The sequence below is a fragment of the Ranitomeya variabilis genome, chromosome 5, assembly GCF_051348905.1.
Source record: "Ranitomeya variabilis isolate aRanVar5 chromosome 5, aRanVar5.hap1, whole genome shotgun sequence".
Taxonomy (NCBI): Eukaryota; Metazoa; Chordata; class Amphibia; order Anura; family Dendrobatidae; genus Ranitomeya; species Ranitomeya variabilis.
In genome coordinates, this window is record NC_135236.1 from 480,803,350 (window position 1) to 480,828,816 (window position 25,467).

Here is a 25,467-nt window from a genome sequence, read left to right on the forward strand (position 1 = left end):
CCTTTTTGCCATTGGCTGAGTTCACCCTCAATAATCAGGCTAGTTCTGCTACTTTGGTTTCACCTTTCTTTTGCAATTCTGGTTTTCATCCTCGTTTCTCCTCGGGTCAGGTTGAGTCTTCTGACTGTCCTGGGGTGGATTCTGTGGTGGATAGGTTGCAGCAGATTTGGAACCATGTGGTGGACAATTTGACTTTGTCCCAAGAGTAGGCTCAGCGCTTTGCTAACCGCCGTCGCTGTGTGGGTCCCCGACTTCGTGTGGGGGATTTGGTATGGTTGTCTTCTCGTTATGTCCCGATGAAGGTTCAAGCCTCGTTTCATCGGTCCTTATAAGATTTTGGAAATCCTCAACCCTGTGTCTTTTCATTTGGACCTCCCAACATCGTTTGCCATTCATAATGTGTTCCATAGGTCATTGTTGTGGAGATATGTGGTGCCTGTGGTCCCTTCTGTTGATCCTCCTGCTCCGGTCTTGGTCAAGGGGGAGTTGGAATATGTGGTGGAAAAGATCTTGGATTCTCGTATTTCGAGACGGAGGCTTCAGTACTTAGTGAAATGGAAGGGTTATGGTCAGGAGGATAATTCCTGGGTTGTCGCCTCCGATGTCCATGCGGCCGATTTGGTTCGTGCCTTTCATTTGGCTCGTCCTGATCGGCCTGGGAGCTCTGGTGAGGGTTCGGTGACCCCTCCTCAAGGGGGGGGTTGTCATGGTTCCCAATGGCAAGGGAACGTAAGAAACATATAAATAACGAACGAGCTCTCGGGTGATGGAAACTCGAGTAGACCGTGAGCTAAATCTACCACACAACTAATAGTAGCCAGGGAGCATACCTACGGCTTCCTATATGCCACGCGCCAGCCGGAGGACTAACTACGCCTGGTAGAGGAAGAAACAGACCTGACTTACCTCTAGGGAAATACCCCAAAAGATGATAGCAGCCCCCCACATGTAATAACGGTGAACTAAGAGGAAAAGACATACACAGTATGAAAGTAGATTTAGCAAAGAGAGGTCCACTTACTAGATAGCAGAAAGATACAAAAGAGGACTTCACGGTCAACTGAAAACCCTTTCAAAAACCATCCTGAAATTACTTTAAGACTCCTGTGTCAACTCATGACACAGGAGTGGCAATTTCAGCCCACAAGAGCTTCCAGCTACAGAGAATTACAAAAACTGCAAACTGGACAAAAGATACAAAACAAAAGGACAAAGTCCACTTAGCTGATCAGCAGACTAGTAGCAGGAACATGCAACCGAAGGCTCTGGTTACAATGATGACCGGCAAGGAAATGACTGGAGAGCAAGGCTAAATAGGAAACTCCCAAACGCTGATGGAAGCAGGTGAACAGAAGCAGCAAAGTGCAAACAAGTCACCAATACCACCAGCAACCACCAGGGGAGCCCAAAAAGCGGATACACAACAGTACCCTCCCCTTAAGGAGGGGGCACCGAACCCTCACAAGAACCGCCAGGGCGATCTGGATGAGCCCTATGAAAGGCACGAACCAAATCCGAGGCATGAACATCAGAGGCAGTTACCCAAGAATTATCTTCCTGACCATAGCCCTTCCATTTAACCAGATATTGAAGTCTCCGTCTGGAAATACAGGAGTCCAAGATCTTTTCTACCACGTACTCCAATTCACCCTCCACCAGCACAGGAGCAGGAGGTTCAGTAGAAGGAACCACCGGTACCTCATATCTCCGCAACAGCGACCGATGGAACACATTATGGGTAGCGAAAGATGCCGGGAGGTCCAAACGAAAGGAGACAGGGTTAAGAATCTCCAAAATCCTATAAGGACCGATGAACCGAGGCTTAAATTTAGGAGAAGAAACCCTCATAGGGACAAAACGGGAAGACAACCACACCAAGTCCCCAACACGAAGGTGGGGGCCAACACGACGACGGCGGTTAGCAAACTGCTGAGTCCTCTCCTTTCTTCTGCCAATAAGTTTTAACTCGGGCCGGTCATACTGTCATGGTTCCCAATGGCAAGGGAACGTAAGAAACATATAAATAACGAACGAGCTCTCGGGTGATGGAAACTCGAGTAGACCGTGAGCTAAATCTACCACACAACTAATAGTAGCCAGGGAGCATACCTACGGCTTCCTATATGCCACGCGCCAGCCGGAGGACTAACTACGCCTGGTAGAGGAAGAAACAGACCTGACTTACCTCTAGGGAAATACCCCAAAAGATGATAGCAGCCCCCCACATGTAATAACGGTGAACTAAGAGGAAAAGACATACACAGTATGAAAGTAGATTTAGCAAAGAGAGGTCCACTTACTAGATAGCAGAAAGATACAAAAGAGGACTTCACGGTCAACTGAAAACCCTTTCAAAAACCATCCTGAAATTACTTTAAGACTCCTGTGTCAACTCATGACACAGGAGTGGCAATTTCAGCCCGCAAGAGCTTCCAGCTACAGAGAATTACAAAAACTGCAAACTGGACAAAAGATACAAAACAAAAGGACAAAGTCCACTTAGCTGATCAGCAGACTAGTAGCAGGAACATGCAACCGAAGGCTCTGGTTACAATGATGACCGGCAAGGAAATGACTGGAGTGTAGTGTTGAGCGATACCGTCCGATACTTGAAAGTATCGGTATCGGAAAGTATCGGCCGATACCGGCAAAGTATCGGATCCAATCCGATACCGATACCCGATACCAATACAAGTCAATGGGACTCAAGTATCGGACGGTATTCCTGATGGTTCCCAGGGTCTGAAGGAGAGGAAACTCTCCTTCAGACCCTGGGATCCATATAAATGTGTAAAATAAAGAATTAAAATAAAAAAATATTGCTATACTCACCTGTCCGACGCAGCCTGGACCTCAGCGAGGGAACCGGCAGCGTTGTTTGTTTAAAATTTGCGCTTTTACTTGGTTACGTGAAGTCCCGGCTTGTGATTGGTCAGGGCGGCCATGTTGCCGGGACGCGGACCAATCACAGCAAGCCGTGACGAAATTACGTCACGGCTTGCTGTGATTGGTCCGCGTCCCGGCAACATGGCCGCCATTAACCAATCACAAGCCGTGACGTCACGGGAGGCTGGACACGCGCGCTTTTTAAAATACGCGCATGTCCAGCCTCCGGTGATGTCACGGCTTGTGATTGGTTAATGGCGGCCATGTTGCCGGGACGCGGACCAATCACAGCAAGCCGTGAAGTAATTTCGTCACGGCTTGCTGTGATTGGTCCGCGTCCCGGCAACATGGCGCCGTGACCAATCATAAGCCAGGACGTCACTGGAGGCTGGACACGCGCGCTTTTTAAAATACGCGCATGTCCAGCCTACCGTGACGTCACGGCTTGTGATTGGTTAATGGCGGCCATGTTGCCGGGACGCGGACCAATCACAGCAAGCCGTGACGTAATTTCGTCACGGCTTGCTGTGATTGGTCCGCGTCCCGGCAACATGGCGCCGTGACCAATCATAAGCCAGGACGTCACTGGAGGCTGGACACGCGCGCTTTTTAAAATACGCGCATGTCCAGCCTCCCGTGACGTCACGGCTTGTGATTGGTTAATGGCGGCCATGTTGCCGGGACGCGGACCAATCACAGCAAGCCGTGACGTAATTTCGTCACGGCTTGCTGTGATTGGTCCGCGTCCCGGCAACATGGCCGCCCTGACCAATCACAAGCCGGGACTTCACGTAACCAAGTAAAAGCGCGAAATTTAAACAAACAACGCTGCCGGTTCCCTCGCTGAGGTCCAGGCTGCGTCGGAGAGGTGAGTATAGCAATATTTTTTATTTTAATTCTCTCTTTTACACATTATTACATTAATGTTGTTGCGATACCCGATACCCGATACCACAAAAGTATCGGATCTCGGTATCGGAAATTCCGATACAGCAAATATCGGCCGATACCCGATACTTGCAGTATCGGAATGCTCAACACTACTGGAGAGCAAGGCTAAATAGGAAACTCCCAAACGCTGATGGAAGCAGGTGAACAGAAGCAGCAAAGTGCAAACAAGTCACCAATACCACCAGCAACCACCAGGGGAGCCCAAAAAGTGGATACACAACAGGGGGTACTGTTGTGAATTCCGTTCTCGGGCTCCCTCCTGTGGTCATGAGTGGTACTGTGTGAATTTGTTCTTGGGCTCCCTCTGGGGGCCTTTAGCGATATGGCTGGTCTTGGCTGGGCTCAGCTGTTTCATCTCCTGCTAGGCTGGGCCTATTTAACTCACCTGGTTCTTTACTTGTCGCCTGCTGTCAGTGTGTTCAGTCCTGATCCTGTGCTCTCCTGAATATTCCTTGTGACCAGTCTCCTGCTATGAGAAGCTAAGTTTGCTTGTTCAGTTTCTAATTATTTCCTTGAAAACGTTTCTCTTTATATTATGAGTTCAGCCCAGCTTGCTTTTATGTGATTTTTTTGCTTGCTGGTTAGTTCTGGGGTGCAGAGTGCGCCCCTCACATCGTGAGTCGGTGTTGGGGTTCTTGTATTCTCTGCGTGGTTTACTTTTGATAGCTTTTGTACTGACCGCACAGACACCTATCTATTATCTGCCTATCTAGTATTAGCGGGCCTCATTTGCTAAACCTGTTTCATCTCTACGTTTGTGTTTTCCGCTTAACTCACCGTTATTATTTGTGGGGGGCTATCTAAAACTTTGGGGATATTTCTCTGAGGCAAGTGAGGTCTTTGCTTTCTCTCTAGTGGTAGTCAGTTTCTCAGGCTGTGACGAGGCATCTAGGTTTTCAGGTAATGCTCCACAGCTGCCTTTAGTGTGTTTGGATAGGATCAGGATTGCGGTCAGTATAGCTTCCACATCCCCAGAACTTGTCCTATATATTCAGGGTATATGTGTCAGGTCAGTTTGAGATCCTACCACCAGGATCATAACATATATCTGTGTTTCCTCCTCATCCTGTCCATTGCTCAGCCACTGCTAGATGAGTCTGCTGGTACATTGACCCAGACCACTACATTCCCCTTTCACTCTACACAGCCAGAATCTGACCCTGCTGAAAGTCAGGTTTCCCTTCCCGCATACTATACCACCTTACACGGGGACAAAGAGGAAGGTGCAGATGAAAGTGCAGGTTCCTTCATCAGGTGGGGGGGCATACTCGTTGGCGACGTCACTGGCACAGGGCCCCTCATAGTATGCAAAAGTGTCTCTGCTGGTGGGAGGCGCCACCCACCGTCAAACACACTGCCATACTATGAGGGGCCCTGTGCCAGTGCCAATGCCAACGAGTGGGCCCCCACTGCTTGCTCAGGATCACAGCACTTGCAAAGTTGAAATACTTACCTCTCCCTGCTCCACCGCCGTGACGTATTCCTGCGTTTCCCTGGGCCCACGAAAATCTTGAGCCAGCCCTACTCCCCCACAACTTTAGCCAAATGACCCCCAGTTTTCAATGCCTAACTACTATTATAAAGTAAATTAAGATTGACAAGCTTAAGTAATAAGAATTGATGTTTTTGGCATTAAAATGGGCACTGTAGGTGTTTTCCTGTCCTTTACTCACTGCCGACTTTGATTCCCCATTGACTTGCATTGGGTTTCGTGTTTCAGTCGGCCCCCGACTTTTCGCAATAATCGGCCAATTTCACCCGACCCGACTTTTGACAAAGTCGGGTTTCGCGAAACCCGACTCGATCCTAAAAAAGTAAAAGTCGCTCAACTCTAGCTGGCAGCACTGATATGTCTGTTTTGAAAAGACAACCTCTGTATATGATGCTGAGCACATGCACTCAACTCCTTTTGTAGATCATGGCAAAGCCTGTTCTAAGTGGAACCTGTCTTGTTAAACCGCTATATGGTCTTGGCCACTGTGCTGCTCAGTTTCATGGTGCTGGTAATCTTCTTATAGCCTAGGCCATCATTATGTAGAGCAACAATTCTTTTTTCAGATCCTCAGAGAGTTTTTTGCCATGATATGACATGTTCAACTTCCAGTGATAAGAATGACAAAGTGTGAGAACAAAACCACCAAAATTTACACACCTGCTCCCCATTCACACCTGAGACCTTGTAACACTAATAAGTCTCATGACATCGGGGAGGGAATATGGCTAATTTTGGTACAATTTGGCCATTTTCACTTAGAGGTATTCTCACTTTTGTTGCCAGTGGTTTAGACATTAATGGCTGTGTGTTGAGTTTTTCAGATGGCACACTGAATTTACCCTGAGCTCCAACACTGACAGTTGCTGCTCAGAAGTATCTTTGGCATGGGTACTCCCTCCTGCCCAGCCTGGTTCCTGCACGCCAGTTGTTTACAGGTAGTGTCAATGTCACTTTGCCTCCAATATGTTGTCCTGTCAGGTTGCGGTCGGGTTAGCTGACTCTATGGTGCCTGCAGTTTAGGTGCTTCCTATGTGGGCTGTGGGATCTGGCAATGAAGGCTGGTTCCATAGTGCTAATAGGACAAGCTCCCCCTGTAGGACTGTGGGTTTTGGTAACTCCGGCCGGCTCGCGGCCTTGCAACTTTTTTTATGTGTACCTTCTGCTGCCTATCTGAGTTTCAGCACCATTAGCTGGTTCTTTGGAAGTCAATCTTGAATATGTCCCCCTGGGTTCCAGTAACGTCAGCTGGTTCCAGGCAGAGCCTTTGGCTTAGGTGCCTCCTTCTCGGTATCTGTGTTCCACCAATGTCTGCTGGTCCTTGGTAGTGCTTTCTGGCACGCGTACCTCCTGCTTAGTAACCGGGTTCCAGTACCATCAGCTGGTCCTCGGTAGTTCCATTGGCTCTTATACCTTCGGCTACCCATCCGGGTTCCAGTACCGTCAGCTGGTTCTCACCAGTTCCTCAGCCTTCTTGTACCTTATGCTACATTTCCAAGTTCAAGCTTTTTGAAATGTTTTTTTGGTAATCACTCTGGATCTCCCTGATGACGACCTTAAAGACAACGACCCTGACGACAACCCCGGAGACGATGACCCCGGAGACGACGAACCTGGAGACGATGACCTTGAAGACCACCCCGAAGAAGACGACGACCATGGAGACGACGACCCTCAAGACCACCACGAAGAAGAAGATGACCCCGAAAATGACGACCCTGGAGACAACGACCCTGAAGACCACCCCGAAGAAGACGACGACCCCGAAAACGACGACCCTGGAGACGACGACCCTGAAGACCACCACGAAGAAGACCAAGAAGATGACCCTGAAGAAGATGACCAAAAGGACAAAGAACAAGAAGACAACCACCAAGATACAGAAGAACAAGAGACAGAAGACAAAGAAGCAGAAGAACAAGAAGCTGCAGAAGAACATTAACCATAAGACTAAAAATTAGAGCAAAAGATATTATCTAAATTATAAGCAGAAGAAGACTAAGCAGTGTATGGGGGTGAGTCCGTTCCTCCTCGTGGTGCCCCTGGAAAATACCTGCTGCTGCAGGCATAGTTGAACACGGACAAATCCTGTTGTAAATCTTTTTTGACAGGCAGAACAGAGGGTGTAATCTTCAAACGTTTAGAGATAACAACTACAGGAATGCCTGTCACAAATAAGAACATGATGAAGAAGAAGAATATAAAGAAGATGAAGAAGTAGAATATGAAGAAGAATAGTTGAATAAGAAAAATATGAAGAATGTAAAAAAAGAATAGGAAGAAGGTGAAGAAGAAGAAGATGAATAAGGTGAAGAAGAAGTTGATGAAAAAGATGCTGCTGCTGAGGATGATGAAGAAGAAAGTGTGGGAGAAGTAAAAAATAAGGTGAAGAGCATGGAAGTAGTGAAACCTAAAGATCTGGCAAAATATAAAAAAGCTTAACATAGTCAATATCTTTGTAACTCCGAACGTCTTAAAAAAAAATTAATCCTGCTATTCCATTTGATTGGGCTAAACCTCTATGCCTTTAATGTCTCCTCCACCTCCCCCAATATATTCTACATTATTCTTAGTTGTTTTCCTTCATGTAGAATTAACCTACAAGGAAAGAAAGGGTTTATTTTCATTCCGATATTTGTGTCCCATTGACTTACATTGGTTTCCGGTATCGGAATCGGCGAAATCTGATATTTTTGGGGAATCGGTCCAATCCAATCCGATCCGATATTTCCCAATATGGGAAGGTATCGCTCAACACTACTGACTACTTTACATTGTATTAAAGTGTCAGATCTTCAGAGTTGTCCCATGACAATATAATAAAATATTTACAAAAATGAGAGGGGTTCACTTACTTTGGTGACATACTGTACATATATATGTATATAAATAAATATGTGATATTTTTTTCAATCTTAGTACTTCAGTTCATATGAAACATACAGTACTTAGCAGAGATAATCGAATCGATTTACAGGGCCCAGATCCAGTGGCCATATCTTATGTTGTGGTTGTTTGAAGAGAGCTCTGAGAATAGCCTCCTACTTGATGTAATTCACAGCCATACTTTCATTAGCTGAACCCGTATGACATCATGATTGTGGCATGACACAATCAAACCAGAAGTAGTGGAAGGTAGGAGCTGATTATCAGTGCTATCATCCAGTAGCCACAAAATACTGACCTGTCTGCAGGACCTGTATCATCTCAATTTTTTCTCTCATCTACAATATCATGAGCTTCAAGTTACGCCAGTGCATATTCATAGAGATCAATTGTAGCAACATTTTCTATTATCACTACTAGTGAAGACCTACCGTCAATCCACTCACGTGACACTGGATCAAAACTGCCATATAACTGTCCTATTGTAATAGCTTTTGGGTTTATAAAAATATAATCAACTCCATGTTCATCCATTAGTCTATTTGCTTCCAAGTCTTTTAGTACTGCAGCAAGGACTTTAAGTGCTGAGGTTTTTCCCCCTATTGGGCTTCCAATCAACATAAATCCATGTCGAACCAACATCATTTCATATATCTGTTAAGAAATGGAAATGTTTTTATCTTTACAGGTGTATACAGTAAAAGCACCATACATTGGATTTGATTCTGCACATACAAACATTTAGAACATAAGAACATACATTAAAGACATACTTTTCTTTTGTCATTGCAACTTTCATGCTATCTTACTAATATGGAACTCAAAATATTCAGAAGCCAGCAATCCTCACTTTTCCATCCCCTTAATTATAGTGCCATCTTCTTCACTCACCAATGCTAAATACTCCCCCCCTGCACAAAGCTTGCATATATTCCCATCCCACTGAACAAAAACTCAAAACCTTATGAGATCTTCAGTGGAACTGTAAACTTGTGTCACTGGAGTAGAAACAATTTCATATAATCTAACAATAACACAGTTTTCCTTTTACAGTATCTACACTAATTGGCTGGTGTAGGGTCATGGGGGTATTGGTTGCAAATGCTGTTTCCAGTTGGGCTTCCTGCAATCAGCTATTTATGAATACAATTACTTTGTATTATTAAGCCCACTTTTAGTTTTTTCTTCTTCACTACTCATGTGCTGTATGATTAGTTAAATAACCATCGTCTTACAGAAGAGAACAATTTTACTTAGAAAAAACTAAATTATAAAATAGATTATTTCTGGTTGTTAAAAAATGAAAGTACTATAGAATGTAAGATCTTTATGAAATGACTGTTTTTCGTGATTTTTTGTGCATTCTGGCAAAAAAAAATGCAACTTAACTTGGTAAGGCTGTGTGCACACATTGCAGATTTGGTGTGTTTTTGGTGCTTTTTATCTTGCAGATTTTCTAGATAAACCTGAAACAATCCCGATGCCAGCAAAGTGAATGAGAAACCTGAAGTGTCATGCACACGTTGGTTATTTTTTAACTTGCCGACCTGGTGCCGAAAATTATCTGCTGCATGTCAATTCTCTGTGCGTTTTTGCCCCTAAAACGCAGCAAAAAAGCACTTTTTTCAGCTGCATTTTTCAAGCCAAGATCTGCAGAAATGGTGCAGAAATTTTTCTCAACGTGTTCAGATATCCTAAGCTGTTTCGAGTAAATGACAATATCCTAACAACACAGTATACCAAGCTTTTTCAAGTAAAATAACAGAACACCTTAAGGGAAAACAGACAGATTCCTTTGTAGTCAATTGACTCCTTCTAGTGTCACTTGCATCTCTATGTTAAGCTACGTTCACATTTGCGGTCAGCGCCGCAGCGTCGGGCGCCGCAGCGGCGCCGCATGCGTCATGCGCCCCTATATTTAACATGGGGGCGCATGGACATGCGTTGTGCTGCGTTTTGCGCCGCATGGCCGCAAGCGTTGGACGCAAGAAACGCATCAAGTTGCATTTTTTTTGCGTCCAACTTTCGGCCAAAAACGACGCATGCGGCGCAAAACGCAGCGTTTTAGCGTGCGTTTTGCTGCGTTTTTGTTTGCGTTGTGCGCTGCGGCGCCGACGCTGCGGCGCACAACGCAAATGTGAACGTAGCCTTAAAGATTAATGCACCGCAATTTTATGATCCATCTGAATTTTATGGTAAAAGCAATCACAGCAAAAATCCCTTTGCACTTCTTAAATTTTCTGCCCCCACCCACCATCATTCACGTTGTTGTATAAGTCATGCTGTATTGATCTTTATTCCACAAGATACTAACTAACTTCACCTCCATGATTTAAACAACTTTTGTGTATTCTTCACCAAATTCTATAAAAAAGCTAATAACTGATAAGAACATGCGGAATCACCATATTAACATGCCATGAAGTGATCAACAAATAATACTACATAATGCCGCCCCAAAATAATGATAATAAATAATAAGAAACATGGTCCTACATCTAATAATCATTGTCAGAAAAAAAACTAACCAGCACCTCTGACAGAATAAAGAAAGTGCAGCCTGCCATGACTGCATAAAATACAAACAAAAGACTACCGCAGCCCATTGTAAGCGCTGTCATGTATGCAAACATCAAATATATGACATTTGAACTACGTTACTGCTATATAGAATATTCAGTACTTATAGATATGAAGCTACTTAGCGCATAATTTTTCTAATTTATGAGAGTCCATCAGCCATGAAAAGGCGGCCTTTTTTCGATTGGACCTTAAACCTAATATTTATCAAGCATGCCTCTTCCGAGCTAAAAGCCTGCAAATTTATGGGCAGGTAGGATCCAGCATTAATCAAAGCAGTCAGTCAGTTTTTTGTTTTCTGTAGCAAAATATTAGAAGTTTTGACTGCTTTCTTTTCTGACTGAGCACTCCTCCCATCAGCCTAAGGGATCATAAATAGAGATGAGCCACCTCCCCAGTGTTCGGGTTCGGTTCGGTTCGTCGAACAGGGACATGATCGACGAACTGTTCGTCAAACGTTCAACGAACACCGTCGAACCCCATTGAAACCAATGGCAGGCAAACACAAACATATACAAACACATGGAAAACACATAGAAAGCACCTTAAAAGGTGTCCAAAAGCTGACAAACTGCTCAGAAGACACAACAAACACATGGAAAAGTCACAACTGCATATAGTCATGGGAAAAGAAAAGAGATGGAGGAGAAAAAGGAGGAGGAGACATAGATATAGGCATGTCATTCCGTTCTAAAATCAAGAAAGGCTGGAGTTAAAATCTAAACTCACTCTACTAACACCCAGACGTGTTGACAACAAAAATAAAAAAAATATATCTTTAGGTAGAATGGCGGCGGGTCCATTCAGAACACTTTCCTTAGAAGACGTAGTGGTACCCCCATTGGGAGTTGTGCCAAAAAATGAACCCAATACATTCAGACTAATCCACCATTTGTCATATCCAAGGGGCAGGTCAGTAAACGACAACATTGACGCAGAACCAAGTACAGTACTATGTACTGTACCTCCTTTGACGAGGCAATCAGGCGAGTCAAGAAGTTGGTACGGGGTACCCTAATGGCTAAAACAGACATTGAGGGGGCGTTCCGGTTACTACCTGTGCCTTCGAATAGTGTCCTCCCATTAGGCTGCTTCTGTGAAGGAGCACACTACATAGATCGCTGTTTGCCTATGGGGTGCTCCATATCCTGCTCACTATTTGAGGCGTTTAGTTGCTTCCTCGATTGTGTCATCATGGATGTTTGTAAGGCGGCACATATTATCCATTACCTCGACGACTTCTTATGCCTTGGCCCAAAAGATTCGCCACATTGTGAAAACACGTGGTTAGTCCACTTGTGAGAAGGAGAGAGCTGGAGGGAGAGTGGACACCCCAGAGCCGAGGGGTTAGATTGAGAAAGAAAGAAGGCGGTGTAGCTTGCTTCATGGGTGGGGTACTCTGCTGAGTAGCAGAAATTGCTACTAGGCCCAAAAGGATTTCCTGGGCTAGATGTCGTTAAAAAATAGTACTTAGGTAAACAGGCGGTGTAGCTTAATTCATGGGTGGAGTACACTGCTGAGTAGCACCAAATTCTACTAGGCCCAAAAGGATTTCCTGGGCCAGATGCCGTTAAAAATAGTAGTTAGGTAAACAGGCAGTGTAGCTTGCTTCATGGGTGGGCTATGCTGCTGAGTAGCACTAAATTCTACAAGGCCCAAAAGGATTTCCTGGGCTAAATGCCGTTAGAAATTAGTAGTTAGGTAAACAGGCGGTGTAGCTTGCTTCATGGGTGGGGTACGCTGCTGAGTAGCACCAAATTCTATTAGGCCCAAAAGGATTTCCTGGGCTAGATGCCGTTACAAAATAGTAGTTAAGTAAACAGGCGGTGTAGCTTGCTTCATGGGTGGGGTACGCTGCTGAGTAGCACCAAATTCTACTAGGCCCAAAAGGATTTCCTGGGCTAGATGCCGTTACAAATTAGTAGTTAGTAGTGTTGAGCAATACCTTCCGATACTTGAAAGTATCGGTATCGGATAGTATCGGCCGATATCCGAAAAATATCGGATATCGGCGATACCGATACCCGATACCAATACAAGTCAATGGGACACAAGTATCGGAAGCTATCCTGGATGGTTCCCAGGATCTGAAGGAGAGGAAACTCTCCTTCAGGCCCTGGGATCCATATTCATGTAAAAAATAAAGAATTAAAATAAAAAATATGGATAAACTCACCCTCGGATGAGCCCTGGACCTTACCGATGTAACCGGCAGCCTCCGTTCCTAAGAATGAGGAGTTTAGGACCTTTGATGACGTCACGGCTTGTGATTGGTCGCGTGACCGCTCATGTGACCGCTCACGCGACCAATCACAAGCCACGACGTCATCGCAGGTCCTAAACTCCTCATTCTTAGGAATGGAGGCTCCCGGTTACATCGGTAAGGTCCAGGGGCCGCCGGAGGGGTGAGTATATCCATATTTTTTATTTTAATTCTTTATTTTTTACATGAATATGGATCCCAGGGCCTGAAGGAGAGTCTCCTCTCCTCCAGACCCTGGGAACTGTTGTGAATTTGGATTCTGGGCTCCCCCGGTGGCCGCTTGTGGAATTGGACTTGTCATCCTCTTTCCTGTTTCACCTGTTTCCATCAGTAGTGGGTGTCGCTATTTAAGCTCATTTCTCTGGTGGTTTCTTGCCGGTCAACAATGTTATCTGATGCCTCTCAGTGCTTGTTCCTGCTTCTGACAACTACTAGATAAGTTGGACTTTTGTCCATGTTTCGTTTTGCCTATTTGTTCCAGTTCACAGCTGAAGTTTTGTTACTGTGTCTGGAAAGCTCTCGTTGATCAGGGATTGCTACTCTGGTGTTATGAGTTAATGCCAGAGTTTAAGGTAATCTCTGGATGGTGTTTTGTTAGTGTTTTTCTGCTGACCATGAAAGTATACTATCTGTCTTCTGCTATCTAGTAAGCGGACCTCAAATTTGCTAAAGACTATTTTCCTGCTGCGTTTGTTGTTTCATCTGAACTCACCGTCATTATATGTGGGGAGCTACTGTCTTCTTTGGAATATTTCTCTAGAGGTGAGCCAGGTCTTATATTTCCCTCTGCTAGCTATTTAGGTCTTAGGCCAGAGCTGGGCATCTAGCAATAAATAGGAAATGCTACCTGGCTATTTCTAGTTGCGCGGCAGGCTTAGTTCATGGTCAGTATAGTTCCGTCTTCCGAGAGCTTGTCCCTCTATAGGCTTGCTATGATCTCTGCTTGCAGAGATCATGACAGTTTGACCGGCCATAAAGTGTTAAAGACCCAGGTTGAGAAAGGAGAGTTATAAGAAGTCTGCTGGAATTTTTTTTTTTTTTTTTTTTTTTTTTGTCCTCCAGTTTGCCTTGCTGCAGTCTTTTTTCTCTCTCTCCTCCTAATCTCTGTATGGCTCTGTGTGCACCTGACAATAATGGATCTTCAGAGTGTAACTGCGGGTTTGAATAATCTCATCACGAAAGTACAAAATTTACAAGATTTTGTGGTACATGCTCCAGTATCTGAGCCGAGAATTCCTTTGCCGGAGTTCTTCACAGGGAATAGAGCTAGCTTCCAGAATTTCCGAAATAATTGTAAGCTGTATTTGTCCCTGAAGTCTCGTTCAACTGGAGACCCTGCTCAGCAGGTTAGGATTGTGATTTCCTTGCTCAGGGGTGACCCTCAAGATTGGGCCTTCTCATTGCCAGCAGGGGATCCTGCGTTGCGCGATGTGGATGCGTTTTTTCTGGCCTTGGGCTTGCTTTATGAGGAACCTCATTTGGAACTTCAGGCAGAAAAAACTTTGATGGCACTATCTCAGGGGCAAGACGAAGCTGAGGTTTACTGCCAAAAATTCCGTAAATGGTCTGTGCTTACTCAGTGGAATGAGTGCGCCTTGGCGGCAACTTTCAGAGAAGGTCTCTCTGATGCCGTTAAGGATGTTATGGTGGGGTTCCCTGTGCCTGCAGGTCTGAATGAGTCCATGACAATGGCTATTCAGATTGATAGGCGTCTGCGGGAGCGCAAACCGGTGCACCATCTGGCGGTGTCTATGGAAAAGACGCCAGAAAGTATGCAGTGTGATAGAATTCTGTCCAGGAGCGAGCGACAGAATTTTAGACGGAAGAATGGATTGTGCTTCTATTGTGGGGATTCTACTCATGTTATATCAGCATGCTCTAGGCGTACAAAGAAGCTTGATAAGTCTGTTTCCATTGGCACCATTCAGTCTAAGTTTATTTTGTCTGTAACCCTGATTTGCTCTTTGTCATCCATTGCCACGGACGCCTATGTTGACTCTGGCGCCGCTCTGAGTCTTATGGATTGGTCCTTTGCCAATCGTTGTGGTTTTGATTTAGAGCCTTTGGAGACTCTTATTCCTCTGAAGGGGATTGACTCCACCCCATTGGCTAATAATAAACCACAATACTGGACACAAGTAACCATGCGTATCAATCCGGATCACCAGGAGATTATTCGTTTCCTGGTGCTGTATAATTTACATGACGATTTGGTACTGGGATTGCCATGGTTGCAGTCTCACAATCCAGTCTTGGACTGGAGAGCAATGTCTGTGTTGAGCTGGGGATGTAAGGGTATTCATGGGGACTTACCTTTGGTTTCTATTTCGTCGTCCATTCCCTCTGAAGTCCCTGAGTTCCTCTCTGATTATCAAGACGTCTTTGACGAACCCAAGCTTGGGTCGTTACCTCCGCACCGTGAGTGCGATTGTGCCATAGATTTGATACCGGGTTGCAAATATCCAAAGGGTCGTTTGTTTAATCTGTCTGTGCCGGAACATGCTGCTATGCGGGAATATATAAAGGAGTCTTTGGAAAAGGGACATATTCGTCCATCTTCTTCTCCCTTGGGAGCTGGGTTTTTCTTTGTCTCAAAAAAGGACGGCTCTTTGAGACCATGTATTGATTATCGGCTTCTGAATAAGATCACTGTTAAGTACCAATACCCATTGCCATTGCTTACTGATTTGTTTGCTCGTATAGAGGGTGCTAAGTGGTTCTCTAAAATTGATCTTCGTGGGGCGTATAATTTGGTGCGGATCAGGCAGGGGGATGAGTGGAAGACCGCATTTAATACGCCCGAGGGCCACTTTGAGTATTTGGTCATGCCTTTTGGTCTTTCTAATGCCCCTTCAGTTTTCCAGTCTTTTATGCATGATATTTTCCGCGATTTTCTGGATAAATTTATGATAATATATCTGGATGATATTCTGATTTTTTCTGATGACTGGGACTCTCATGTCCAGCAGGTCAGGAGAGTTTTTCAGGTTCTGCGGTCTAATTCTTTATGTGTGAAGGGGTCTAAGTGCGTTTTTGGGGTCCAGAAAATTTCCTTTTTGGGGTATATTTTTTCTCCCTCTTCCATTGAGATGGATCCCGTCAAGGTGCAAGCTATTTGTGACTGGACTCAGCCCTCCTCTCTTAAGGGTCTTCAGAGATTTTTGGGCTTTGCCAACTTTTACCGCCGATTTATTGCTGGTTTTTCGGATGTCGTTAAACCACTGACTGATTTGACCAGACATGGCGCTGATGTTGCTAATTGGTCCCCTCATGCTGTAGAGGCCTTTCAGGAGCTTAAGCACCGTTTTGCCTCTGCCCCTGTGTTACGTCAGCCTGATGTGAATCTGCCTTTTCAGGTTGAGGTTGACGCTTCGGAGATCGGAGCTGGGGCAGTGTTGTCGCAGAAAGGTTCCGACTGCTCCGTCATTAGGCCTTGTGCCTTCTTTTCTCGCAAATTTTCGCCCGCAGAGCGGAATTATGATGTTGGGAATAGGGAGCTTTTGGCCATGAAGTGGGCGTTTGAGGAGTGGCGCCATTGGCTAGAGGGGGCTAAGCATCAGGTGGTGGTATTGACTGACCACAAAAATTTGATTTATCTTGAGACTGCCAGGCGCCTGAATCCTAGACAGGCGCGCTGGTCTTTATTTTTTTCTCGCTTTAATTTTGTGGTGTCATACCTACCGGGTTCTAAGAATGTTAAGGCAGATGCCCTTTCTAGGAGTTTTGACCCGGACTCTCCTGGTAATGCTGAACCCACAGGTATCCTTAGGGAGGGAGTAATTTTGTCGGCCGTTTCTCCTGATCTGCGGCGGTCCTTGCAAGAGTTTCAGGCGGATAGACCGGATCGTTGTCCGCCTGATAGACTGTTTGTTCCGGATGATTGGACCAGTAGAGTCATCTCTGAGGTACATTCTTCTGCATTGGCAGGTCATCCCGGAATTTTTGGTACCAGGGATTTGGTGGCAAGATCCTTCTGGTGGCCTTCCCTGTCACGAGATGTGCGAGTCTTTGTGCAGTCATGTGACATTTGTGCTCGGGCCAAGTCTTGTAGTTCTCGGGCTAGCGGACTGCTGTTGCCCTTGCCTATTCCTAAGAGGCCTTGGACACACATCTCGATGGATTTTATTTCAGATCTGCCTGTTTCCCAGAAGATGTCTGTCATCTGGGTGGTTTGTGACCGTTTCTCTAAAATGGTCCATTTGGTTCCTCTGCCCAAGTTGCCTTCTTCTTCTGAGTTGGTTCCTCTGTTTTTTCAGAATGTTGTCCGATTGCACGGTATTCCTGAGAATATTGTTTCTGACAGAGGTACCCAATTTGTGTCTAGATTTTGGCGGGCATTCTGTGCTAGGATGGGCATAGATTTGTCGTTTTCATCTGCTTTTCACCCTCAGACTAATGGCCAGACCGAGCGGACTAATCAGACCCTGGAGACATATCTGAGGTGTTTTGTCTCTGCTGACCAGGATGATTGGGTTGCTTTTTTGCCATTGGCAGAGTTCGCCCTCAATAATCGGGCCAGCTCTTCCACCTTGGTGTCCCCGTTTTTTCTGTAATTCGGGGTTTCACCCTCGATTTTCCTCCGGTCAGGTGGAATCCTCGGATTGTCCTGGAGTGGATGCGGTGGTGGAGAGATTGCATCACATCTGGGGGCAGGTTATGGACAATTTGAAGTTGTCCCAGGAGAAGACTCAGCGTTTTGCCAACCGTCATCGTCGTGTTGGTTCTCGGCTTTGTGTTGGAGATTTGGTGTGGTTGTCTTCTCGTTTTGTCCCGATGAGGGTCTCTTCTCCTAAGTTTAAACCTCGGTTCATCGGCCCTTATAGAATATTGGAGATTCTTAATCCTGTTTCTTTCCGTTTGGACCTCCCTGCGTCCTTTTCCATTCATAACGTTTTTCATCGGTCGTTATTGCGCAGGTATGAGGTACCTGTTGTACCTTCAGTTGAGCCTCCTGCTCCGGTGTTGGTGGAGGGTGAGTTGGAGTACGTTGTGGAGAAAATTTTGGACTCCCGTGTTTCCAGACGGAGACTCCAGTATCTGGTCAATTGGAAGGGTTACGGCCAGGAGGATAATTCTTGGGTCAATGCATCTGATGTTCATGCTTCTGATCTTGTTCGTGCCTTCCATAGGGCTCATCCTGGTCGCCCTGGTGGATCTGGTGAGGGTTCGGTGCCCCCTCCTTGAGGGGGGGGTACTGTTGTGAATTTGGATTCTGGGCTCCCCCGGTGGCCGCTTGTGGAATTGGACTTGTCATCCTCTTTCCTGTTTCACCTGTTTCCATCAGTAGTGGGTGTCGCTATTTAAGCTCATTTCTCTGGTGGTTTCTTGCCGGTCAACAATGTTATCTGATGCCTCTCAGTGCTTGTTCCTGCTTCTGACAACTACTAGATAAGTTGGACTTTTGTCCATGTTTCGTTTTGCCTATTTGTTCCAGTTCACAGCTGAAGTTTTGTTACTGTGTCTGGAAAGCTCTCGTTGATCAGGGATTGCTACTCTGGTGTTATGAGTTAATGCCAGAGTTTAAGGTAATCTCTGGATGGTGTTTTGTTAGTGTTTTTCTGCTGACCATGAAAGTATACTATCTGTCTTCTGCTATCTAGTAAGCGGACCTCAAATTTGCTAAAGACTATTTTCCTGCTGCGTTTGTTGTTTCATCTGAACTCACCGTCATTATATGTGGGGAGCTACTGTCTTCTTTGGAATATTTCTCTAGAGGTGAGCCAGGTCTTATATTTCCCTCTGCTAGCTATTTAGGTCTTAGGCCAGAGCTGGGCATCTAGCAATAAATAGGAAATGCTACCTGGCTATTTCTAGTTGCGCGGCAGGCTTAGTTCATGGTCAGTATAGTTCCGTCTTCCGAGAGCTTGTCCCTCTATAGGCTTGCTATGATCTCTGCTTGCAGAGATCATGACAGGGAACCATACACTGGGAACTTCCAATTCCGTCTCCGATATCACAAAAATATCGGAACTCGGTATCGGAATTCCGATACAGCAAATATCGGCCGATACCCGATACTTGTGGTATCGGAATGCTCAACACTAGTAGTTAGGTAAACAGGTGGTGCAGCTTGCTTCATGGGTGGGGTATGCTGCTGATTAGCACCAAATTCTACTAGGCCCAAAAGGATTTCCTGGGCTAGATGCCGTTACAAAATAGTACTTAGGTAAACAGGTGGTGTAGTTTGCTACATGGGTGGGCTACGCTGCTGAGTAGCACCAAATTCTACTAGGCCCAAAAGGATTTCCTGGGCTAGATGTCGTTACAAAATAGTAGTTAGGTAAACAGGCGGTATAGCTTGCTTCATGGGTGAGGTACTCTGCTGAGTAGCACTAATTTCTACTAGGCCCAAAAGGATTTCCTGGGCCAGAAGCCGTTAAAAATAGTACTTAGGTAAACAGGCGGTGGGTGGCTGGGCTACTCTGCTGACTAGCAGACACTGAAGCTTTGGAGCAGACTTCTGAATCCCAGGCCATAGTGTGAGTAAACAACTTTGCAGATGACCCCACCCACCTGGAATTGATGATGGCAACGTCATGTAAAACTCAGCAAGGGGACTAAATATAATATTCTCAATTTTTTCAAAAAATTCGGCCACAGACACTACTTAAGTGACATCAATTTCGCCAGAGTTTTTTAAAGCGGTTGGTGAGGTGATTTTCAAAAATCATAAAGCTTTTAGTCTCCCCAAGATGACACAGGGGTAAAAAAGTCCTTGCGGCTCCAGAATTTGTTCATCTTGATGAACGTTAGTCTGTCTACATTGTTACTGGACAGCCGCGTGCGCTTATCTGTCAGCACACCACCAGCAGCGCTGAACACACATTCAGAGAGAACGCTGGCTGCGGGGCACGACAAGATCTCCAAGGCGTGAGTGGCGAGCTCAGGCCATTTTTCAAGATTGGAAGCCCAAAATGAGCAAGGGTCCAGTTCCACAGTCATGGCATCGATATTAACTTGGAGATACTTTTGTACCATCCTCTCTAGGCATTGGCTGTGCATCAGACTTCTTGTCTCCTGTGGCCTTGCAAAGGATGGTCTAAAAAAATCTTGAAACGATTGGAAAAAATTGCTGTTACCACCAGATACGATGTTACTGTTACGGTTAGAGTGATGACTCGATAGTCCCATGGTTAGCAAGTTAGAACTCAGAGATTGACTATGTGCACCACTGTTGTTTTGTGGAAAAGCAGGTGTTAGATTCTGTAACAGTCTCTGCTGATACTCCTGCATGCGTGAATCCCTTTCCATGGCAGGAATTATTTCGCCAAATTTGCTTTTGTACCGGGGATCTAAGAATGTGGCAACCCAGTAGTCAGCATTACTTTGGATTCTGACAATCTGAGGGTCATGTTGCAGGTAGTGCAGCAAGAAGGCACTCATGTGTCTTGCGCATCCAGGAGGACCAAGTCCTTGTTGTCTTGGTGGTGGCGAGGTGAGAGTCATGCTTCCTTCGTCTGCCCTCTCCCCCCAACCTCGCACAACAGAAATTTGATCAAGATCTCCCTCATCTGATGAGTCTTCCATGCCCAGCGCCAGTTCGTCCTCCACTCCTGTTCCTCCTCCTCCTCCTCTTGTTCCACCACCTGACTCCGAACACTGTGTAAGGTGTGCTCCAGCATGTAAATCATCGGAATGGTCATGCTGATAATGGCATCATCAGCACTAAACATCTTCATTGCTATTTCAAAACTGTGCAGAAGGGTGCATAGGTCCCTGATCTGAGACCACTCCTGCAGTGTGATTTGCCCCACCTCTTGAGCTCGTTGGCACAGGCTATATGTCATAACGTATTGCACCAGGGCTCGTCGGACAGTGCAGACACTGCTCCTAGGCCCAAAACTGTTAACTGGATTAGATGCAGTAAAAATAGAGATACACAGGCGGTATAGTTAGTTTCACAGGCGGGCTACTCTGCTGACATGCAGACACTGCTCCTAGGCCCTAAACTATTAACTGGATTAGATGCAGTGACAATAGAGATACACAGACGGTATAGTTTGTTTCACAGGCGGGCTTCTCTGCTGACGTGCAGACACTGCTACTAAGCCCAAAACCCCAAAACGATTTACTGGGATAGATGCAGTGAAAATTGAGATACACAGGCGGTGTAGCTAACTTCACAGGCGGGTCACTCAGATGACTATCAGACAATGCTACTAGCCCAAAAGATTGGCTGAGCTAGATTACACCAAATGCTGTGACAAACACTTGCACAGCACTGGCTCAGACCTGCCTGGCAAACAGTGCTATGAACTGCTGTAACCTACCCTGAAAAGGGCTGATATTACAACTAGTCCCGACTCCTCCCAACTCCCTAAACCTATCTCTCTGACAATTCACTCCAAAAAAACACTCTTAGTCTGTATAGCGCCGACAGCAGCAGTGGTGCCGTCTAACACTAAGCTCCAGCAGTGAGGAAATGGTGGCGACGGGGCAAATGGCTGGTTCTTATAGGGCAAGGACATGTGACATACACAGCCAATGACACATGCCCTTGCTTGTGTGCATCACATGCACATTGCTGTGTGTGTGCACTGCTGATAGGCTGAGAGACTGCACCGCCCCTCTGTAAATGCGGGAAAGAAAAAAGAATGGAGATCGGCGTTATTTCAGCACAGATCTATCCCCCGCCCACTATACACTGAAACAGTCCATTAACAATGATAAACAGTTTTAATGTGCAAATCAAGCTAGGCTTTTGGTGAACGAACAGTTATCGAACAGAAACTCGAACAGCCGAATTTTAAGCAAATTGTCCGGGTTCATCGAACGACTCGAACACCGCCCAAAACAGCTCGAATTTGAAATTGGCGAACAGTTCGACTTGAACACCGCTCATCTCTAATCATAAATGATTCGTTTTGTGAGGTAAAACATTTACCTGCTTGTTTTTAAATAATGTTTTACTTAAAAAAAAAATAATTTGTGATCCCATGTTGTCCTGTCTGTATATTCTCTTCTGCTTCCCCTTCCTCCCTGGAGCTGTGGTGTGATCAAACCATGAGCCTGCATGGTCAGACATGGCCATTACACAGTGTATAGAAGGGACACATGTATAAGATTATCTCAGCACAGGAACATTTTATTTGAACACATCCAATTGTGGAACTTATTATTATTTCAAGATCTATTGATGAAAACCAACTTTTGTTTGTGGGAAAACCTGTTTAAATTGATAAAATAACTACATTTTCTACTCTCCCCTAGATTTGAATACAGTATTCATGAATCATTAATTTTTGTGTGCCTAATGTCCAATAAAGAACTTTCCTTCAAAAGAAAAAATAATATTTTTGATATAGTATTCTACCCTAAGCTTTTCTAAAGTACCGTATTTTTCGGACTATAGGACGCACCGGACTATAAGGCGCACCCAGGTTTTAGAGATGGAAAATAGGGAAAAAAATATTTGAAGCAAAAAAAATCTGGTAAAATATTTAATAACATAAATAACATACTATTATATGTGGTGTTATTATATATAATAGTATGTTATTATGTTGGAAGCTGCGGGACCAGTGTGGTGTCTGTGAAGTACGATATGAAGACGCTGGAGGGTGAGTATAAGGGCTCATTTCCACATGTGAGGCACACGTCCGTATCTCGCATGTGGAAACCAAGCTCTGGCGCCGGCACTTTGGAGCGGAGCTGTGCAGCTCCATGTGTTCCTATGCGGCCGCATGCTCCGCTCTGGAGTGCCGGCTTCACAGCTTGGTTTCCACATGTGAGATACGGACGTGTGCTGTTATGATCCTTAGTGGTTGAGGATCACAAATTACTCCAGCTAAGTAACAAACGTAGGACAAGCTCTAGGGAGGTGGCAAACTGGACTGACCGCAAATCTGAACCTATCCAAACACACTAGAAGTAGCCGGTGAACGTGCCTAAAAATCCTAGACGTCTCGAGCCAGCCTGAGGAACTAACTACCCCTAGAAAGAAAGAAAGACCTCTCTTGCCTCCAGAGAAATAATCCCCAAAGATATAGAAGCCCCCAACAAATAATAATGGTGAGGTAAGAAGAAGGCACATACACAGGGGTGAAAGCAGATTCAGCAAATGAGGCCCACTAATACTAGATAGCAGAAAATAGAAAATGGAATCTATGCGGTCAGTAAAAAACCCTTACAAAATATCCACTCTGAGATTTCAAGAACCCCCACACCAACTAACGGTGTGGGGGGAGAAACCCAGTCCCCTAGAGCAACCAGCAAGCGAGGAAATCACATTTTAGCGAGCTGGACTAAAAACATAATGAACGCTGATAATCAAAAAATGATCAAACAAAAACTTAGCTTGTCTTGGAGAGACTGGGAGCAAGGTAGCCACAAGGAATCTGAAGAGCACTGAATACATTGATAGCAGGAAAGGAACTGAGTATCCAGGTGAGCTAAATAGGAAACAAACCAAGGATAACGAACCAGCTGATGCTGCAACCTGCAGAAAGACAACACTACACAGTACCGCTTGTGACCACTAGAGGGAGCCCAAAAATAGAGTTCACAACAGTACCCCCCCCTTAAGGAGGGGTCACCGAACCCTCATCAAGACCCCCAGGGCGATCAGGATGAGCTGCGTGGAAGGCACGAACCAAATCGGCCGCATGAACATCAGAGGCGACAACCCAGGAATTATCCTCCTGACCATAGCCCTTCCACTTAACCAAATACTGAAGCCTCCGTCTAGAGATACGAGAATCCAAAATCTTCTCCACCACGTACTCCAATTCGCCCTCGACCAGCACCGGAGCAGGAGGCTCAACAGAAGGAAGCACAGGTACCACATACCTCCGCAACAAAGACCTATGGAACACATTATGAATGGCAAACAATGCTGGGAGATCCAAACGAAAAGACACCGGGTTAAGGATTTCCAAGATCTTATAAGGACCGATGAAGCGAGGCTTGAATTTAGGAGAGGAGACCTTCATAGGAACATACCGAGAAGACAGCCACACCAAATCCCCAACACGAAGTCGGGGACCCACACCGCGGCGGCGGTTGGCAAAGCGCTGAGCCTTCTCCTGTGACAACCTCAAATTGTCCACCACATGGTTCCAAATCTGCTGCAACCTATCCACCACAGAATCCACCCCAGGATAGTCAGAAGACTCAACCTGACCCGAGGAAAAACGAGGATGGAAACCAGAATTGCAGAAAAAAGGTGAAACCAAAGTAGCAGAACTAGCCCGATTATTAAGGGCAAATTCGGCCAAAGGCAAAAAAGTCACCCAATCATCCTGATCAGCAGAAACAAAACATCTCAAATAAGTTTCCAACGTCTGATTAGTTCGCTCGGTTTGGCCATTAGTCTGAGGATGGAAGGCCGATGAAAAAGACAAATCAATGCCCATCTTAGCACAAAAAGTCCGCCAAAACCTGGACACAAACTGGGATCCTCTATCAGACACAATATTTTCAGGAATGCCGTGCAAGCGAACCACATTCAGAAAAAATAGAGGAACCAAATCGGAGGAAGAAGGCAACTTAGGCAAGGGCACCAAATGGACCATCTTGGAAAAACGATCACACACCACCCAGATGACAGACATTTTCTGAGATACTGGAAGATCCAAAATAAAATCCATGGAAATGTGCGTCCAAGGCCTTTTCGGAACAGGCAAAGGCAAAAGCAAACCGCTGGCACGAGAACAGCAAGGCTTAGCCCGAGCACAAATCCCACAAGACTGCACAAAGGAACGCACATCCCGCGACAAGGAAGGCTGTCATGGTTCTCAATGGCAAGAGACCGTAGTAAAGCATACAAAAGGACTAGCTCTTGGAAGATGGGAACTCGAGCTGACTGTGAGCTAAACCTACCGCACAACTAACAGTGGCCGGGTAGCGTGCCTACGTTTTATCCCTAGACGCCCAGCGCCAGCCGGAGAACTGACTGACCCTAGCAGAGGAAAATACAGACCTGGCTTACCTCTAGAGAAATTTTCCCCAAAAGGCAGACAGTAGCCCCCACATATAATGTCGGTGATTTTAGAGGAAATTGACATACGAAGTATGAAGATAGGTTTAGCAAATTGAGGTCCGCTTACTAGATAGTAGGAAGACAGAAAAGGGAACTACACAGTCAGCTGAAAACCCTTTCAAAACACCATCCTGAAATTACTTTAAGACTCTAATATCAACTCATGACACCCGAGTGGCAATTTCAGCTCACAAGAGCTTCCAGCCTCAGAAATATTCAAACACAGAGAACTGGAACAAAAATGCAAAACAAACTTAGGACTACAAGTCCAACTTAGCTGATAGTAGTCTAGGAGCAGGAACATGCAACAGAAAGGCTTCTGGTAACATTGTTGGCCGGCATAGAAATGACTGAGGAGCAAGGCTAAATAGACAACTCCCACATCCTGATGGAAACAGGTGAACAGAGGCGATGAAGCACACAAGTTCA

The 25,467-nt window shown here is 45.4% G+C and overlaps 1 protein-coding gene across 1 annotated transcript in view; it reads right to left on the reverse strand.

The window, feature by feature from the left end:
- The window catches only part of LOC143775062 (dynein axonemal heavy chain 3-like), a 2,972,411-nt gene that overhangs the window by 1,521,438 nt on the left and 1,425,506 nt on the right, over nt 1-25,467 (reverse strand). Inside the window, exon 37 of the mRNA XM_077262897.1 lies at nt 8,647-8,869. Within this exon, the coding sequence (XP_077119012.1) occupies nt 8,647-8,869 (223 nt within the window). The remainder of the gene's footprint in view (nt 1-8,646; nt 8,870-25,467) is intronic.